General features: G+C 34.6%; 1 protein-coding gene across 13 annotated transcripts in view; it reads right to left on the minus strand.

Annotated features, from left to right (window-relative positions):
• Positions 1-19,883, minus strand: part of ERC1 (ELKS/RAB6-interacting/CAST family member 1) — a 730,429-nt gene that overhangs the window by 80,978 nt on the left and 629,568 nt on the right. For 6 of the 13 annotated variants that reach the window (XM_057492538.1, XM_036907416.2, XM_057492541.1 and 3 more), the window contains one exon: positions 6,189-6,233. The exons of the other annotated variants lie outside the window; for them this stretch is intronic. In XM_057492538.1, the coding sequence (XP_057348521.1) occupies positions 6,189-6,233 (45 nt within the window). The remainder of the gene's footprint in view (positions 1-6,188; positions 6,234-19,883) is intronic. 13 annotated transcript variants of the gene reach the window in all.

Here is a 19,883-nt window from a genome sequence, read left to right on the forward strand (position 1 = left end):
TGCTAAACAGAAAGCCGGACATATCTGAACATTTTAGAATATAATAGCTTTGTGCAAGAGGGCCAGAAAAATGATAGTTGATCCTAATACTAAGTCTGTCACAGAAAGACAACTTCGGCAGTTGAAAAGTTATGCTTAAGAACTAAAAGCTCTGTCCAAGTCATGTAAGCAGATCAGCATTGCCCCCAGTCACTCTGGAAAGCCAAAACACCTCGGGGAGGAATGACGTGCATGAGACTTTAGTCTGCAGAGAAACAGCTGTTTGCATAGCCAGTTCCTGTACTGTTCCACTTCCTGCTGTGATGTAAGGCTGGGCAGGTATGACTGACTGCCGCCTCTCTTCTTGGCTGAATCAGAGGTTTGGGATCTGCTAAGGTTGGTGAAGGCTGATGGTTTCTCTGCTCTGTTTATCATGGACTGCTATAGTTCTGGGGGAAAGGGAGGAAAGCAAGAAGCAAAAAAGGATGCCACACATCATAGCAGGAAAATACTGCTACCCCCACAGGAGGTGTAGGAGAACATCCTCCTACCAAAATCAACTTTTACTCCCAAACTTTAGAAGCACTTGAGCATAAGCGCCTTACCAAAATTACACATGTACTCTACAAAACAGAAATACAAATTTGAAAGAAATAATTCCTGCAGTGAAGAATTCCAATGCTGTTGTAGTTGAAGAAGCAATGTGCTCCTTGAAGAGATTAACAGTCAAATGAACATTAAAAACTGTATCTTAGGTTTTAAAAATTGAAACAAAAGCTTCTGGAGGTCCCAAGTCACTCTGGTATTTTCCCTGGTTATGAGCTAATGAGTTACTATTCACCAGTGCAGTGTAATTTCATCAGCTGTGAAGATACACTATTTTAGCAGATGCCTGGGTAGAGAAAATCACAGGGGATTATTTCCAGTGTTTATTTCTCTTTAAAATTCAAAATCAGTTTTAGTTTGCTTATTTCTGAGGAAAAGAAATAAAAGAGGCAAAAGGGAAGATTACAGTCACCCTCCTTTAGGCTTCATAGGTCTCCTATTTTTCTAAGACAGACTGTCTTTAATTGCCTTGAGGGTCTTCAGAATGAGAGGCAGCTACTCTTTTTAAACACTCATATGAATAAACTATTTTGTTTTTAAAAAATAAAGAACATAACAGAATTGCTATAGCTTATGCTCATAAAGGGTTTGGTAATGCTAAATGAAAAAGTATCTCAAGACAAATGAAAATGGAAAATACAATATACCAAAATTTATAGGGTGCAACAAAAGCAGTTCTAAGAGGGAAGTTCATAGTAATAAATGCCTATATTAAGAAACAACAAAGATCTCAAACAACTTAACTTTACACCTCAGAAAAAGAAGAAAAAGAGCAAAGTAAGTCCAAAGTTAGCAGACGCAGACTAAAAAGACAAAGAAGAGATCAAGGAAATGAACAGCTTGTTCTCTGAAGGGATAAACAAAATAGACAAATCACAGGCTAGACTCACCAAGAAAAAAGAGAGGACTTGAGTAACTAAATCAAAAATGAAAGAGGAAATGTTACAACCAATACCACAGAAGTACAAAGGGTCATAAAAGACTATTATGAACAATTATGTCAATAAATTAGACAACCTAGGAAGAATAGATACATTCTTAGAAACATACAACCTACCAAGACAGCATAATGATGTAACAGAAAATGTGAACAGACTGATAACTAGTAAGGAGAATGAATCAGTAATCACAAACCTCCCAATAAACAGAAGTCTAGGAACAGATTGCTTCACTAGTGAATTCTACCAAATATTCAAAGAATTAATATAAATTCTTCTCTAATTCTCCCAAAAAACAAAACAGGAAGGAACACTTCCAAATTCATTTTATGAGGCCAGCATTAAACTGATAACAAAACCAGCCAAGGATACCACAAGAAAAGAAAATTACAGGCCAGTATCTCTGATGGACACAGATGCAAAAATCCTAAACAAAATATTAGCAGGCTCAATTCAACAATACATTAAAAGGATTATATACTATGATCAGGTTACTCCAGGGATACAAGGAAGATTGAACATCTGCAAATAAATCAACATGATACACCACATTAACAAAATGAAGGATAAAAATCATATGATCATTTCAATAGATGCAGAATAAGCATCTGACAGAACTCAGCATCTATTTATGATGAAAATTCTCAACAAAGCAGTTACAGAAGAAACTTACCTCTATATAATAAAAAGCCGTATGTGGTAAGCCCACAGCTAATATATTCAATGGTAAAAAGCTGAAACCATTTTTTCTAAGATCAGGAACAAAACAAGGATACCTCCTGTTACCACCTTTATTCAACATAGATAGCACTGGAAGTCTTGGCCAGAGCAATTAGGCAAGAAAAAGAAACAAAAGGCTTCAAAGTCAGAAATGAAGATGATAACATGACATGACATTTGTAGAAAATTCTGACGATGCCATAAAAAACCCGTTAGAGTAAATGAATTCAGTAAAGTTCCTGGATATAAAAGCAATACAGAAAAATCTGTTGCATTTCTATATACTTACAATCAACTATCAGAAAGAGAAATTAAGAAAGTAATGCCACACACAATTTCAACAAAAAAGAGTAAAATACCTAGGAATGAATTTAACCAAGGAGGTGACTGTACACTGCAAGGCATTAATGAAAAAAGCTGAAGAAGACAAAAGTAAGTGGAAAAGTACTCAATGCTCATGGGTTGGAGAATTAACATTGTTAAAATATCCATACTACACAAAGTAACCTACAGATTCAATGCAATCCTTATCAGAATCCCAATGGCATTTTTCACAGAAATAGAACCAAAAATCCTTATATTCATATGGAACCATAAAAGACCCTGAATAGCCAAAGTAATCTTGAGAAAGAACAAACCTAGAGGCATCCTGCTCTCTGATTTCAAACTGTATTATGGAGCTATAGTAACTAAAATAGGATAGTACTGGTAATTAAAACAGCATGGTATTGGCATAAAGACCCACACACAGATCAATGAAACAGAATAGAGAGCCCAGAAATAAACCCATCTATATATGGTCAACTACTTTACAACAAAGGAGGCAAGAATATTCAATGGGGACAAGGATAGTCTTTTCAATAAATGGTGCCGAGAAAATTGGACAGCTCCATGCAAAACAATGAAACTGACCACTATCTGACACCATACACAAAGACTAACTCAAAGTAGACTAAAGACTTGAATGTAAGACCTAAAACCATAAAACTCCTAGAAGAAAACATAGGAGGATAAGCTCCTTGACATTAGTCTTGGCTATGATTTTTTGGATTTGATGTTAAACACAAAAGCAGAAATAGCAAAAATAAATAAGTGGGGCTATATCAAAACTAAAAAGCTTCTGTATAGCAAAAGAAACCATCAACAAAATGAAAGGGCAACCTCTTATAGGGGGAAAAAACTTGTAAATTATATATCTGATAGGGAATAATATCTAAAATACATAAAGAACTCACAGAATTCAATAGCAGAAAAGAAAAGAACAAAAAACAATCTGATTGAGAGGTGGACAGTTTTCCATAGAATATATTACAAGTGGCCATCAGGTACATGTAAAGATCCTCTATATAATTACTCATCTGGGAAATGCAAATCAAAAGCACAATGAGATGTCACCTCACACCTGTTAGAATGGCTATTAGCAAAAAGGCTAGAAAATAACAAGTGATGGTGAGGATGTAGAGAAAAGAGAATCTCTGTACACTGTTGGTAAGAATGTAAACTGGTGCAGCCACCATTAGAAAACAACTTGAAGGATCTTCAAAAAATAAAAAATAGAGCTACCATATGATCCATTAATTCCACTTCTGGGTATTTATCCAAAGGAAATGAAATCACTATCTCAAAAAGATTATCTGCATCCCTATGTTTACTGCAGTGTTATTTCCAATAGCCAATACATGGAAATAACCTAAGTGTCCATCAATGGATAAATAAAGAAAATGTGGTATATATATACAAAATGTTTTCAGCCATAAAAAGGAGGATATCTTGCCATTTATGACAACATGGACAGACCTTGAGGCCCTTATGCTAAGTGGTACAAGTCAGACAGAGAAAGACAACTATGTATGATGTAACCTACATGTGGAGTCTAAAAAGTGAACTAAGACACAGAGAAGAGATTGGTGGTTGCCAAAGGTGGGTGAAATAGGTGAAGGTGGTCAAAAGGTACAAAGTTCTAGTTATATGATAAGTAAGTCCTGGGGATGAAATACAGGGTGGTGACCATAGTTAAGAATACTGTACTATATAAAGCAACTGAAAGTTGTTGATAGATCTTCAAAGTTCTCATCACAAGAAAAAAAACAAAACTCTGAACTATGTAAGGTGATGTATGTTAACTAAATTTATTATGGTGATCATTTCACAATATGTACATATATCAAATATCACTGTCTCACACCTAATACAATGTTATATGTCAATTATATTTCAATAAAGCAGGAAAAAAATAAAAGGAGTCTGTCGTTTAAATAAATATCAGGAAAGTAGTAAAAATGTAGCCAAAGGTGATTAAAGTCATGTAAGGTTGTTTTTCATGACCTACTCCAACTCTTCTATTACCTATCTGTTGAAACCATCCTATTCTGTATGTGCAATTAGATTGTTTTTCTTAATATTTAACCTAGAATGCCTACTCACTTTATCATTACATGGTTCTTCTTTTTAATTCATTAAGTATCAGTAGGCTAGGGCTGATGGATGCACAGTTAACCTGGGAGGTAACTAAGTTCCTAACGTATTTTCTTTTTATTCTTATAGCATCTTATCCTGTTTGTGACTTCTAAAATAACAGTATTAAAAAATCTACATATATATTTACATATAAGGAAACTACATTATCTGGCAATTTGCTATGCAGAAAACACCACAAAGCTAATATTCAGTAAGTATTCACTGAATGCCTATTATTTGCTAGAAACACTTAACATCTTTACTGTCACTTTATACTGCTTTTTGTTGGATAAGACTAATAAAGATTTTAAGAAAAAGAATATTCCTAGAAATTAAGGGGTATTTCATAATGAGAAGGCCAGTTTATAAGGAATACACAACAATCATAAATGGGTATGTGCAAACAGTAACAGAGCTTCAAAATAAATGAAGCAAACCCAAAAGAATTTAAGGACAAACAGAAAAAGTTCTACTTATACTTGAAGATTTTAATACTCTTCTCTCAAACAGACTGGGCTCCTCTGCCCCAATTTTTTTTTTTTTTTAGTAAGGTCATGAAAGATCTGAACAACTCTATCAACCACCTGGACCTAACTTATATTTATAGAACACTCTAGGCAACAGCTAAGAATACCAGTCCTTTCAAGAGCATATGGTATGTTCACCAAGATGAATATATTCTCAACCATAAAACAAGTCTCAAAAAATGTAAAATAATTAAAATAATACAAAATATGTTCTCTAATCACAATGGGATTAAGGTAGAAATCAGTAACAGCAAGATACCTAGGAAAAAAACCCTCAAATTTGAAATTAAGAAACTTTTAGAAATCTATAGAAAAAAAGAGAAGATATTTTAAACAAAACGATAATGAAAATTTCACATCAAAATTGGTGGAATGTGCCTAAGCAGTACTTTGAGGGAAATTTGTAACTTGAATTATGTATTTTAGAAAAAGAAAAGATATAAAATCATTGACTTAAGGCTTGGCAGTAAGAAGCTAGAAAAAGAACAAAGTAAATCCAAGTAAACCATAAATGTCAGAGCAGAAATTGATGAAAGAGTAAACAAATAAGAGCAAAATTAATAGGGCCATAAACTGGTTCTTTGAAAAGATGGACAAAATAATAGATCTCCAGATTGACTGATTTAGGAAAAAAGAATAAGCCCAAAATAGGAATGTAAGAAAAGATATCATTACAGATTTTAAAGGTATTAAAATGATAGTAACAGACTATAAGGAGCAATTTCATAGCAATGAATAACAATTAAATGAAACAAATTCCTTGAAAATTTAACTTACCAAAGAAACATAAAACAAAATAGAAAATTTATGACCTAAATAAATAAAAATTATCAAAACATTCCCACAAAGAAAATTTTAAGCCCAGAAAGCTTCATTAACTATATCAAACACTTAATGGAAATAATACTTCTACACTTACATAAATCTCTCAGAAAACAGAGGAGGAGGGAGCATTACCCACGTCATTTTGAGGCCAGTGTAACTTGGTATCAACCTGGCAAAGATACTATGAAGAAAAGAAAATTAGAGAACTTTATTCCTTATGAAATAGATATCTTTAAAAAATATATTAAAAAATATATCTTGGTTTCACTGGAGATGGCTGGTAATTATAGGTCTGCTTTGGTTATGTAACTGTACTCCTATTATGTTAATGTGTGTGCGCAATTTAATTAGTAGTTTAAGACCTATACATGCTGAAGTTACTCTACAAGAAGATATGTCAAAGAAATAATCAATCTTCCCATGTTTTCTGCCGCCTGCTACTTCTATAGCTTTTCTTCTTCCTTCCTAATTACAACCCTTAAATAGAATTCGTGCCTCATTTCGAATTTACCAAGTATCATAATTCTTCCAAGTGGTAAAGATACCTCAAGACAAATGCTGGGCATAGAAGCTACAGGGCATAAATATGCAAAGAAGTAAAAAGCTAACCTTTTCAAACAATAAGGCTTCTCTCTCACTTACCAACTTTACAATTCCCTGTATGGCCCCGGAAGATGACTGGTTAGCCAGAGACGGGTAAGATTCCTCAAGGGAGGAACAACCTAAGACAGACACAGTTGCAGGGGGGCCATCAGGTGAGAAATTGGGGATCAACAGAGGTGAGGCTTAGAACCTCACCCCCCTTGTTCTGAGAGAAATCTTCTGCATCCGTGGATGTTTTATTGCCCTTGTCTAGCTTGGATTAACACATAGTCTACAGGCACACACCTGATCATCTACATTTGCTCTCTTACAACACTAAACTATGTTTTCTACCTTTATCTTGTATCTACCTACCACTTCAGCATTTTATTAAAAATAACAATAATAAAGAGAGAAATGTGTTATCCACATATAAATCAAGTATAAAAATCAAACGAATATTCATATTTGAATTATTTATAGTTCATAATGCATGAGTAAAACTGAAAGTTTCTGTGATGACTGCCCTTGTACTGTTCACCATGTAACTTATTCACTATGTAAGAATTTGTTCTCCATGTAAGAACTTGTTCGTTATGCTTCAGAAGATTGGAGACTGACGAAAATTAGGCTTGGGGTGGATTAATGATTGTGCATTGAGCATTGACTCCCCTATACAGAATTTTATTGTTGTTAACAACCATTTGATCAATAAATATGAGAGATGCCCTCTCAAAAAAAAAAAATGCACACTTCCAATTGTAAAATAAATAAGTAACCGGGATGTAATGTATAGCATAAGGAATATAGTCAAAATATTGTAACAACTTTGTATGGTGATAGCTGGTAGCTAGAATTATCATGTATATAAATGTTGAATCACTGTGTTGTACACCTGAAACTAATGTAATACTGTGTGTTAACTACCCTTCAATAAAAAATAATTATCTACAAAAAATATATATATAGGCTAATCAAATCCAGCAACATATTAAAAAGTATATCATAAGTGAGGCTTATCCCAGAAATGGAAGGTCACTTCAACATTTGACCATCTATTGGTATAATTCACCATACTAACAGAATAGAGTAGAAAATCGTATCACCGTTTCATGAAATGCAGAGAAATTATCTGATGAAATTCTACACAGGCATACCTCAGAGATACTGCAGGTTTGGTTCCAGACTACTGCAATAAAGTGAGTCTAATGACTTTTTTGGTTTCCCAGTATATATAAACGTTATGTTTATACTATACTGTATGTAGGCTATTAGCAACAGCATTATGTCTAAAAAAATGTACACAGTTTAATTAAATACTTCATTGCTAAAAAATGCTCCCCATCATCTGAGCTTTCATCAAGTTGTAGCTTTTTTGCTGGTGTAGGGTCTTGCCTTGATACTGATGGTTGCTGACTGGTCAGGGCGGTGACTGCTGGTGACTGGTTGGTGTGGCAGTTTCTTAACATAACAATGAAATTTGCTGCATCAATTGACTCTTCCTTTCATGAATGATTTCTTTGTAGCATGTGATGCTGTTTGATAACTTTTTACCCACAGGAAACTTCTCTCAGAATTGGATTCAGTCCTCTCACACCCTGAAGCTGCTTTATCAACTAGGTGTATGTCATATTCTAAATCCTTTGTTGTCACTTCAGTCTTCACCTCATCTTCACCAGAGCAGATTCCATTTCAAGAAACCACTTTCTTTGCTCATCCACAAGAGGCAACTCCTCATTCATTCAAGTTTTATCATAAAATTGCAGCAATTCAGTCACATCTTCAGGGTCCACTTCTAGTTCTGGTTCTCCTGCTGTTTCCACCACATCTGCAGTCACTTCCTCCACAAAGACTTGAATCCCTCAAAGGCATCCATAAGGGCTGGAATCAACTTCTCACAAACTCTTGTTCATGTTGATATTTTGATCTCTTCCATGACTCATGGATGTTCTCTTCCCATGAATCATGGCATCTAGAATGGTGATTCCTTTCCAGAAAGTTTTCAGTTGACTTTGCCCAAATCCATCAGAGGAATCACTATCTATGGCAGATACAGCCTTAAAATATGTATTTCTTAAATAACAATAGTTGAATGTGGAAACGGACCCCTTGATTCCTGGGCTGCAGAATGGATGCTGTGTTAGCGGGCATGAAAACAACATTAGTTTCATTGTCCGTCTCCATCAGACCTCTTGTGTCACCAGGTGCATTGTCAGTGAGCAGTAATATTATGAAAGGAATCTTTTTTCCTGAGCAATAGGTCCCAACAGCGGGCTTAAACTGTTTATTAAACAATGTCGTAAATAGATATGCTTTCATCCAGGCTTTGTTGTTTCATTTATAGAATACAGGCCAACTATATTTAGCATAATTTTTAAGGGCTTGAGGATTTTCAGAATGGCAAATGAGCTCTGGCTTCAAAAAAGGTCACCTCCTGCATTAGTCCCTAGCAAGAAAGCCAGCCAGCCTGTTCTTTGCAGCCAGACACTGACTTCTCCCATGAAAGTCTTAGACAGTGTCTTCTTCCAATAGAAAGCTGTTTTGTTTACATTGAAAAATCTCTTTAGTGTAGCCACCTCCATTAGTTACATTTGCTAGAGGTTCTAGATGACTCACTGTAGTTTCTATGCTGTTGCTTCATTTTGCCCTTTTATGCTACGGAGATGCTTCTTTGTTTAAATCTCATGAACCAGCCTCTGCTAGCTTCAAATTCTTCTTCTGCAGCTTCCTCACCTCTCTCAGCCTTCACAGACTTAAAGACAGTTAGGGCCTTGCTCCAGATTAGGCTTTGGTTAAAGGGAATGTTGTGGCTGGTTTTATCTATCCAGACCATTAAAACTTTCTCCCTATCAGCATTAAGGCTATTTTCCTTTCTTATCATTTGTGTGTTCAATGCAGCTTCACTTTTAATTTCTTTCAAGAACTCTTCCTTAGTATTCACAACCTGGCTAACTGTTCAGCACAAGAGGCCTATCCTTGGGCCTGTCTGAGCTTTTGACATGCCTTCCTCACTAAGCTTAAACATTTCTGGCTTTTCATTTAAAGTGAGAGATATATGAATCTTCCTTTCACTCGAACACTTAGAAGCTATTGCTGGATTATTAATTGGCCTTATTTCAATATTGTCATGTCTCAGGGAACAGGGAGGCCCAAGAAGAAGAAGGGAGAGGGGGAACAACAGTCGATGGGGCGATCAGAACACACACAGTGTTTATTGAAGAAGTTTGCCATCCTACATAGGTGCAATTCATGGCGCCCCAAAACAATTGCAATAGTAATGTCAAGATCCCTGATCACTGATCACCATAAAAAAATATAGTAATAATAATAATGATGAAAAAGTCTGAGACATTGTGATTATCACCAAAATGTGAGAGACATAAGGTGAGCATATGTTGTTGGAAAATGTTGCCAACAGATTAGCTCAGTGCAGGGTTGCCATGAACCTTCAATTTATAAACAAGTCAGTATCTGCAAAGCACAGTAAAAGGAAGTGCAATAGCACACGTATGTTGATATTTGTCTGTAAGAAAAACCGTCAACAAGTTAGGAATACAGAACTTTAAACTGACAAAGTACAACTATGAAAAACCAAGAGTCAACATCGTGTTTAATGGTAAAGAGTGAAGGCTTTCCCTCTAATGTTGGGAGCATGGCAAGGATGTTCACTCTCACCACTTCCACTCAGTACTGTACTGTGCATCTTAGTCACTGTGATGAGAAAAAGAAAGGTCAAAAGAAGTAAAATTCTGTTATTATATGATGTAATTGTTTTTGTACAAAATTCTAAAAAATTACAAAACTACTAGAATAAGTGAATTTAGCAAAGTTGTAAGACATGTCAAAAAATCACCTATACTTTCATGTATTAGCAGCAAACAGTTGAAACAAAACATTGTAGAGAGAAATTTAAAAAAATCTAGTTAAATGGAGAAATAAACCATGTTTATGACTTGGAAGACCTTATAGTGTTAACATATCAATTGTCCCTAACCTGGTTAATAAAATCAGTGCAGTCAATACCACTCCCCAAAAGGTCTACCACAGAAATTGACAAAGCGATTCTAAAATTTATGTGGAAACAACCCAGAATAACTGAAACAACTTTAAAAAAGATTAACAAGTTGAAAGACTAAAACTATCAACAGTCACTATAAACTTAGAGTTGTCAACACAGTGTAGTGATGGCATACAGATCAATAAATTAAATGATGGAATAAAACAAAACTCATAAACATAGATTTATATTTACATCTTTGAGATCTGACAAAAGAGTACAAGGAATCCAATGGAGAAAGGACAGTCTTTGAAAATCATTTAATATTCATTTGGAAAAATAAAAGCACCTTGACCCTTCTCTCACAATATATACCAAAATTAACTTGAGATGGGTCACAGGACTAAATGCAGTTTTTGTAGAAGTAAAAACTATAATGTATCTGGGAAAAACCCCAGAATACTTTAGCAACTAGGGGTTAGGAAAAAGTTTCTTAGTCTGAACCCAGAAAGCAATAGCTAATAAAAACTGATAAATTACACTTCAATAAAATTAAGAGACCTCTGATAATCAAAACACCATAAAGAAACTGAATACACTATCACAGATTAGGAGAAAATAAGTTATACAAAGAATGCCTACAACTAAATAATAAGACAAAAACCCAATTAAAAATAAATATTTGACCAGACACTTCAGAAAGAGATACACATAGCCAATCAGCACATGACACAGTGTTCAATATCACTAATCATCAACAAAATGAAAATGAAAATGAAATACCACCTCACAGCCTCTATTAAAAAGATCAAAATTAAAAGATGCAAAATATCAGTGTTTAAGAGGATGTGGAGAAAGCAGAACTCTCATTTGTTGTTGTTGGGAGTATAAAATGATGTAACCACTTTGGAAAAAGGTCTGGCAGTTTTTAAAAAACTCAATACATACCTACCATATAACCAAGCAAGGTCATTTATAGGGAGTTACTCAGAAAAATAAAAGCATATATTCACACAAAGACATGTGTAAGAATGTTTATAGCTTTATTCATAATTGCTCCAAACTGTAAACAAGATGCTCATCAGAAGAATGGATAAACAAACTATGATCGGTCATCATACAATGGAATACAACTCAGCAATAAAAGTGAACAAGCTATGCATACAATCAAGAAAATGAATGAATTTTAAATGTATTACGTTGAGTAAAAATTCTTACACAAGAGTATAGACTGTATTATTCTACTTACATGTGGTTTTAGAACTGGTAAACTAATCTATGCAGAAACAAAACCAAAACCACATTTATAGTGTTTGCCTGTGGTGTGAGAGTGGGTACAGGCTGGGAAAAGGCAAGACAGAATTTTCTTGGGAGATAATGTTTTGTATCAGGAGTTACTAAACTGTATTAGTCAAATGGGCCAAATCCAGCCAGCTGTCATTTTGTACATCTGCAGGCTATGATAATTTTTGTATTTTTTAATGGTTGAAAAAAAATTAAAAGAATATTTCATGATACATGAAAATTCTAAAAAATTCAAGTCTCAGGTCTTTATAATAATCTCATAAAGTTTTATTAAAAAGGGCTACTCTCATTCGTTCATTTGTCCATGGCTGCTTTCTCACTGCAATGGCAGAGTTAAGTAGTTGCTATAAAAACCTAAAACACTTACTATATGACTTTTCACAAAAAAAGTTTGCTAACCTTTTTATATTTTGATAGGAGTTCAGGTTAGATTACACAAGTGCATGCATGTACATTTGTAAAAACTCACAGAACAGTATACTTAAGATTTGTGCATTTCACTAAATAAGAAAAAGAAACCAATAAACTGCTTTTGAACTTTAATGATATGTATTATACAAATGTCCCTAACTTACTTTGAAATACATAAAAAAGAGTGATTGATAGATGGATAGATATGTGATAGAGAATCTGGGTTAATGGGACAATTTTTTCAACTTTCCTATATGTTGGAAAATTTTCATAATAAAATGTTGAAAAATGCCAAGTTAAGACTGCAATTAATTGAAGCTGAAAATTATTTAGAAGTCTTTTGGCTAGAGTGTTTTCTAAACAGCAGGTAGTCCCCAAACTTTGTTATCTCTATTGAAAAGCATTTCAATTTATTTTAAAACTGTTTGTAGCTGTTAGGTTGCCTAAATATTTTTAAGTATTTGAATGAGAATAGGTTTGGCACCTTTGTTAAAGTAAATCCCAATGTGAACATACTTAAAAATAATAAATATGCAAACAGCCCTTTGAAAGAGGTTTATCATCCAAGAAGTTCAACTCACGGAAGCCCAGAACAGCATAAATTCTTTAATAGGCCAAGAGAACAACTAAATGAACAAACAGCCTAGTTTCCAAGCACAAAACAAAAAGCTAAACAAAAGCCCAATGTCAGGCCTTTCCCATTTCAAAACTTTGAGCTATTTATCTGGGAAAAAGGAAAGGGTGCCTCTTTTTCTTACTTCAGTAAGTTATAAAATGTTTCAAATAATATTCAGTGTATATTTTGAATATATTTTTGCCAGAAACTTTTTTCCTTTTAAAAGCTTAAAAATTGTGTTAAATAATACATAACATAAAAGTTACCACTGAACCATTTTTAAGTGTACAGCTCAGTAGTGTTAAGTATATTCATATTATGTAACTATTCTCCATATCTTTTCATCCTGCAAAACTGAAACTCTATACCTATTAAACAACTCCTCATTTACCTCATTCTGTTTTTATGATTTTTTCCCTTAAATAAAAACTGACTATAAACCCAACTTCTATTTTGAAATGGAAAATTAATGGAAAAAAAATAATTTCAAGTAGAAATTTATGTTTGTAGAAACCATCCCCTCCCCCACCAAGAATAGGACTCTTCCCAAAACATGAAAGTTGATTTCCTAAACAGAATTAATGGATGTTGAGTGCTGAGTTTAAAAATCATAGCCTCAGAGTCTTCCTACACTATTATTGATATTTAAAGCAATAGATATATTGTTACTTAAATACATATTTAATATTTATATTAATTTTTATATAGATAATATTTAGATATTTGAAAAAAGGTATATCTACATAAATAAATATATTTAGGATGTATGATTTTTGAGAAAAATGAACCTGTAGTCTACTAACCATAAGATGCATTATCAGAAAGACTGCAGCAAATACCTAGGAAAGTAGTTACACCAGATGGGTTTAATGCTGGTTCTACCAAACATTTAAGGCAGAAATTACACTATTTTTCTACAATCTCTTTTCAGAGGATGGAAGCAGAGGGAATACTTTCTAAATCACTCTGTGAGACCAGTGTTACCCTAACACGAAAACCAAAGACATCACAAAAAGAGAACCACAGATTGATGTCTCTCATGAACACAGATGCAAAAATCCTCAACAAAATATTAGCCAATTGGATCCAAAAATCATAAAAAATATTACACACAGAGACCAAGTGGGATTTACCCCAGGTATGCAAAGCTGGTTCAACATTTAAAAATCAACTAACAGAATCAATCACATCAACAGGCAGAAGAACAAAAGTCACAAGATCATATTAACAGATGCAGAAAAGACATTTGACAAAATCCAACACCCATTCATGATTAAAAACTCTCAGTAAACTAGTAATAGAGGGGAATGTTCTCAACTTGATAAAGAATATCTTTAAAAAAATACAGCTAACATCATATTTAATGGTGAGAAACTTGAAGCTTTCCCACTAAGATTATGTAGAAAACAAGGATGTTTCCTCTACCATTCCTTTTCAATATTGTATTGGAAGTTTTAGATGATGCAATAAGACAAGAAAAGGAAATAAAAGATACACAGATTGGGAAGGAAAAAATAAAATTGTCTTTTTAAAAAGATGACATTATCATTTAGTACAAAATTCAAATGAACAAAAAAAAACCCAAACCTTCCTGGAACTACTAAGCAATTATAGCAAGGTAGTAGGGTACAAGGTTGATATACAAAAGCTATTTGCTTTCCTATATTCCAACAATGAACAAGTTGAAATAAAAAACACAGTATGATTTATAGTAGCACACCCCAAAATGAAATAAGTACCCACCTAACAAAATATATACAATATCTCTATGAGGAAAATGATAAAGCTCTGACAAAAAAAAATCAAAGAAAAACTAAATAAATGGAGAGATATCCCATGGAGAGATAGGAAAGTTCAACACTGTCATAGTTTTTCCCAACTTGGTCTGTAGAATCAATGTAATCCTAATAAAAATCCCAACAAGTTGTTTTGTGGGTATTGAAAAATTGATTCTAAAGTTTATATGGAAAGGCAAGAGACCCAGAAAAGGAAACAACTTTTGAAGGAGAAAACAAAGTTGGAGGACTGACATTACCTGACTTCAAGACTTAGTAGAAAGCTACAGTAATCAAGACAGTGTGGTATTGACAAAAACCAGACAAACAGATCAGTGGAAGAAAATAGGGAACCCAGAAATAGATCCATAGAAATTTGTCAACTGATCTTTGACAAAGGAGCATAGGTAATACAATAGGGCAAAGACAGTTTTTCTAACAAATGGTGCTGGAACAACTGGATATCCACATACAGAAAACTGTATCTAAACACAGACCTTACTCCTTCATAAAAATCAATTCAAAATGCATCACAGACCTAAATACAAAATGCAAAACTATAAAACTCTTAGAATATAGGAGAAAACCTACATGACCTTGAGTATGGTGATGACTTTTTAGACACTAAAGTATGATCCATAAAATAAATAATTGATAAACTTGACTTCATTAAAATTAAAAACTTCTGCTTTGTGAAAGACAATCTCAACAGAATTAGAAAACAAGCCACAGACTGGGAAAAAATATTTGCAAAAGACACATTTAATAAAGGACTGTTATTCAAAATACACAAACTCTTAAAACTCTGCAATAAGAAAACAACCCATTAAAAGATGGGCCAAAGACTTTAACAGACACCTCACCAAAGAAGATATACAGACACATGAAAAGATGCTCCACGTAATATGCCAACAGGGAAATACAAATTAAATTAACAATGGGGTAGTACATATCGATTAGAATGACCAAAATACAAAACAATGGTAGCACTAAATGCTGGTGAGAATAACAGGAACTCTCAATTCATTGTTGGTGGGAATACAAAATGGTATAGCCACTTTGGAAGAAAGTTTGGCAGTTTCTTGCTTATTAAACTAAATTTGCTCTTAATATAAGATTCAACAATTAAGCTCCCTGGTATTTCAACTCCTTTAGTTGAAAACTGATGTCCTCACCAAAACCTGCACATGATGTTTACAGCACCTTTGTTCATATAGCAAAAATTCAGAAGCAACCAAGTACGTAAATTGATGAACTGTGTTACATCCAGACATTGGAATATTATGAGGTGCTAAAAAAATGAGCTACTGAGCTATAAGACATGGAAAGTAGTTGCAAGTTAGTCCAACACATATATGCTGTGACTAAACAGGGTCATTTAGCAAGCCACCCTAAAACATGCTACTTTGGCATAAGGGTTGTTTTGAGCTGAAGGCACTTAGTTCTCTGCCTTCCTCTTTTTGGTCTTAAAGAAGGGCATAGATTTTCCTTTGTAAACGTAACGTGAGTATCCATTTGTAAAGATGTCTCCCTCTCCTGAACCAAGAAAAGACCAAGACCAGCTCCAGATCTGATTATGTGAGACTCTTAATTACCACAAACCTTACTAAATAACCCTTATTTACCATACATTTCCAAGTTGCCTTCCCATAACTTATCCCTTCACCAGAAGCCCCCAATCCCTTTTCCTTTATTTAGCCTCTTCTCCACAGTTTATCTCCTTTGTTAAGATGGTATATAAGCTGCAAATTCTAATCACTTCCTTAAGTCACATTTCATAGTAAGCTCCTGTGCGTTCAAATTTAATTATATCTGTTTTTTTCCTTTTTAATCTTTTATCAGTTTGATTCAGAGCTCCAATCACTGAACCTAAGAGGGGAGAGGGTTTTTTTTTAACCTACACTACCATGGAGTCCCTTTTCACTCATTTAGTGAGGTTTTTAAGAGGAGTTTCTTATCTATATCCTTCACTAATTTTTAGTTGAATATTCTGACTCTGTTTTCTCTTGTAATCAGTATGAATACAAAGACATAATAACCTCTTAAAAAACCTTCTGGCTATGTCTTCTTATTGGAGGTAAATCAAATTTTGGCTTGGTTAGACATATCTGGGTTTAAAAACCAGGTTCAAAACCTGTGCAACCTACAGGCTATGTGACCGTGGATAATTTTGCTAAATTCTATCTCTGCAGTTCAGTCTCTTCAATAGTAAAATAATGAGAATGGTGTCTATCTTCTAAGATTGCTGGGTTGGACTGAATGAGAATATACTTACAATGTGCTTATAAACTTAAGTGTTGGGGACTTAGTGTATATTCCTTACATGTTAACTATTGGCATTGCTATCCTTGAGTATCTATTCACCAATGATCTTGTTGAGAATAGCTCCCATTTCCAAAATCTTTTTGTGTTTGACATAGTTCATTTGCTTGAAACCAGGAAAATGAATCAGCATGTAGGCTGTGTATGTATTACAGTTATAAGTCAATGGTAAGAAAAGATGGTGGCTTAAAGAAGGGGGGCCTAGTGAAGGGACTTGCTGAGTATGACATGAAGAGAGAGCTAGTGCAGAGTGTGGCATGGTAACAGTAGAGGACAGAGTTCAAAGGCACCTAGAGAGAACCCAGGATGGAAAGATGAGGAGTGGAGGGCCTTCAAGTTGGTTCCTACTTAAAATTCTTTTACATTTCTCTTCCATCCACCTAAACCTCCAAGATCCACTTCTTGTCCCTTCCCAATATCTACAGTTCCAAAGTCCTTGGTAGTTATATTTATAAAAAAATATCAGTGCACTGATGTCAAAATCTACTTAGGTTGCTCTTAGTAAGGGAAGTTCCTTAGTGGTAATGGCAGTTTTGTTATTTCCTCACATAGGAGTACAATTACATCCAAAATGCATCTCCCTGAGTGTCTATTATGTCCAAGGAACGAGATTGCAAAGTGAAAGATTCCTTCTCTTTTTGTATGGTATAATGGAAGGAGCATGGGTTCTGGAGTCGGTCCTAGGTTTAAATGTCTGCCACTTGTTACCTATAATCTTGTAAAGTTATTTAACTTCTATGAGCTCTGTTTCCTCTTGTATAAATATGTTCTTAGGGTGGCTGTGAAAATTAAATATGAGATAAGAGATATGAAAGTGTCTGTCCCATAGTAAATGTTTAATAAATGTTCCTTTTCTCCCTCCCACTTCTCTATAGCTAGGATCCCTTGCTGCTTGAATTCTACTGGATTTTCTAAGATGTTCAGGAAAGAAGCATCTTTCTAAACCTAATTCTCTGATCCATTTCTGAAAATACAAGGTCAAACTCTTCCTTCCCTGTAATGTCAAAAACTGGTCCTGGTATTGGTCCAAGGGCAAGCAATGTGGACCATATACTAACAGAATATTCCAGTTCACTACCCCTTTCAATTCTGCAAGATGATTTAACATGTCCCTTTTACAGAGATATTCTCTAGGGACCTCAGAGATTTCCACTGTAGTATTAATGCATCAGAATAATTTTAGGATGCTGCAAACTGATGAGATTATGTAGACAACACAACTAGGGCAGACAAGAGAAAAAGAGACACTTGTTTTAAAACACTTGTCTTAAAAGCTTAATATCTCCAATGAAACAAGTAAGTTTTATAACATACTAGTCCAAATCCCACTTTGGGATGGTAGAGTGCTCACCTAATAACTATGTAATTCATTTCCAGATTTTAGTCACTGGAATGGTTTTATACTAGGACCAACTGCTAGGCCCCTTGGTAGGTACATGTAAACTGGTACACAAACTGCTTCGACAGAATAAAATCCAGAAAGATCATAGGACCATAGTAATTATGCTCTACTCTCTTCCTGATGGCTATGAACCACAGGTTACTAGGATAAAAAGTTTCTACCAGAAGGATGTTCAGTTAGCAAACAGAAAAGATTTCAGAATTATACTCAAATTCCCTTTTATTTAACATGGAATTATAGGAGCCACATTCTATGACTTAATGATGACTTACCTTTAAATTCTCAATATTTCTCCACAGGTCTTTTGCTCCTAGACACTTCTCTTCCCTGTCAAAATTTCCCTTTCCTGTATGAGTAATGCTTAAAGCTAACTAACAGCTCACTCTATGCTCTTGGTTTCCATGTCATCTTTACTGTTTCTTCTCTGGATTTCATGAATTTAGAAATTAATGAATTCAATATGTATTGACAGAGGGCCTGCTGTGTACTGGGCACTGTCCTAGATGATGGGAATACTGAAGTCCCTGTTCTCGTGGGGCCAACATTCTATTTTGAGGGAAAAACAAGAAAGAAGAAAGCTAAGACTAAAGGACAGAGTGGCAGGGATGCATTTCACATGGATTTCCTACAGGCTGAGGGGAGAGAGAACGGACTCTGTCACTTTTCCTAAATGGAGGTAACACGTGCTTCCTTCTATGAGTCTCAGGAGGGCTACCTGACAGCAAATTCTTTCAAAAAAAGTTTCAATGACTAAATTTCTTTTATATGGAATTTATTTTTTAAATTCAGGGTGTTTTCCCAAGGGAAAAAATTTCTTAATGGATTGGAGATGAAATTCTGGTGAAGAAAAGGGAGCATAATCATCAGCATGTCTTACAAGTCTCTAATTACCATCAGCTAGCAGAGCACAGAAATGCTCGGGACCTTCAAGTCCCAACTTTCAATTTTTTTTTTTTTTGCACCCTTACCTATAATATGAGGGCACTGGCCTTGACAGTAATACAAATTGTAGCTAATATTTACTGAAAACTTACTGTTCCCTGGAGACAGATTCAAGTTAATGAAGACAGCCACAAGAACAGCTGCAGCACAAACAGAATGCAGGCTTGGGAAGGCACTGTTCAAGGCATGTAAATGCATTAATTTACTGATCTTTCCCACAACCTGTGAAGAAGGCACTATTAATAAACCCAATCTGAGAAAGAAACTGAGGTTCATTGATTAAGTTGCATTCCCAGGCCACAGAGTAGGTGGAGTCATCTAAATTCAAAACTGGGCAGTCTGGATCTAGAGTTCATGCCTCTTGAAGAAACTGAAGTAGAGAGATTAAAGATGATGGTGTGAGAGGTGAGACAGAGGCTTCCTCCTAAAACTGCATACAATTCGAAAATATAGTTGGTGCAACTAATCCTGAGAGAGCA

This window comes from Manis pentadactyla, chromosome 14 (genome assembly GCF_030020395.1).
Source record: "Manis pentadactyla isolate mManPen7 chromosome 14, mManPen7.hap1, whole genome shotgun sequence".
NCBI lineage: Eukaryota > Metazoa > Chordata > Mammalia > Pholidota > Manidae > Manis > Manis pentadactyla.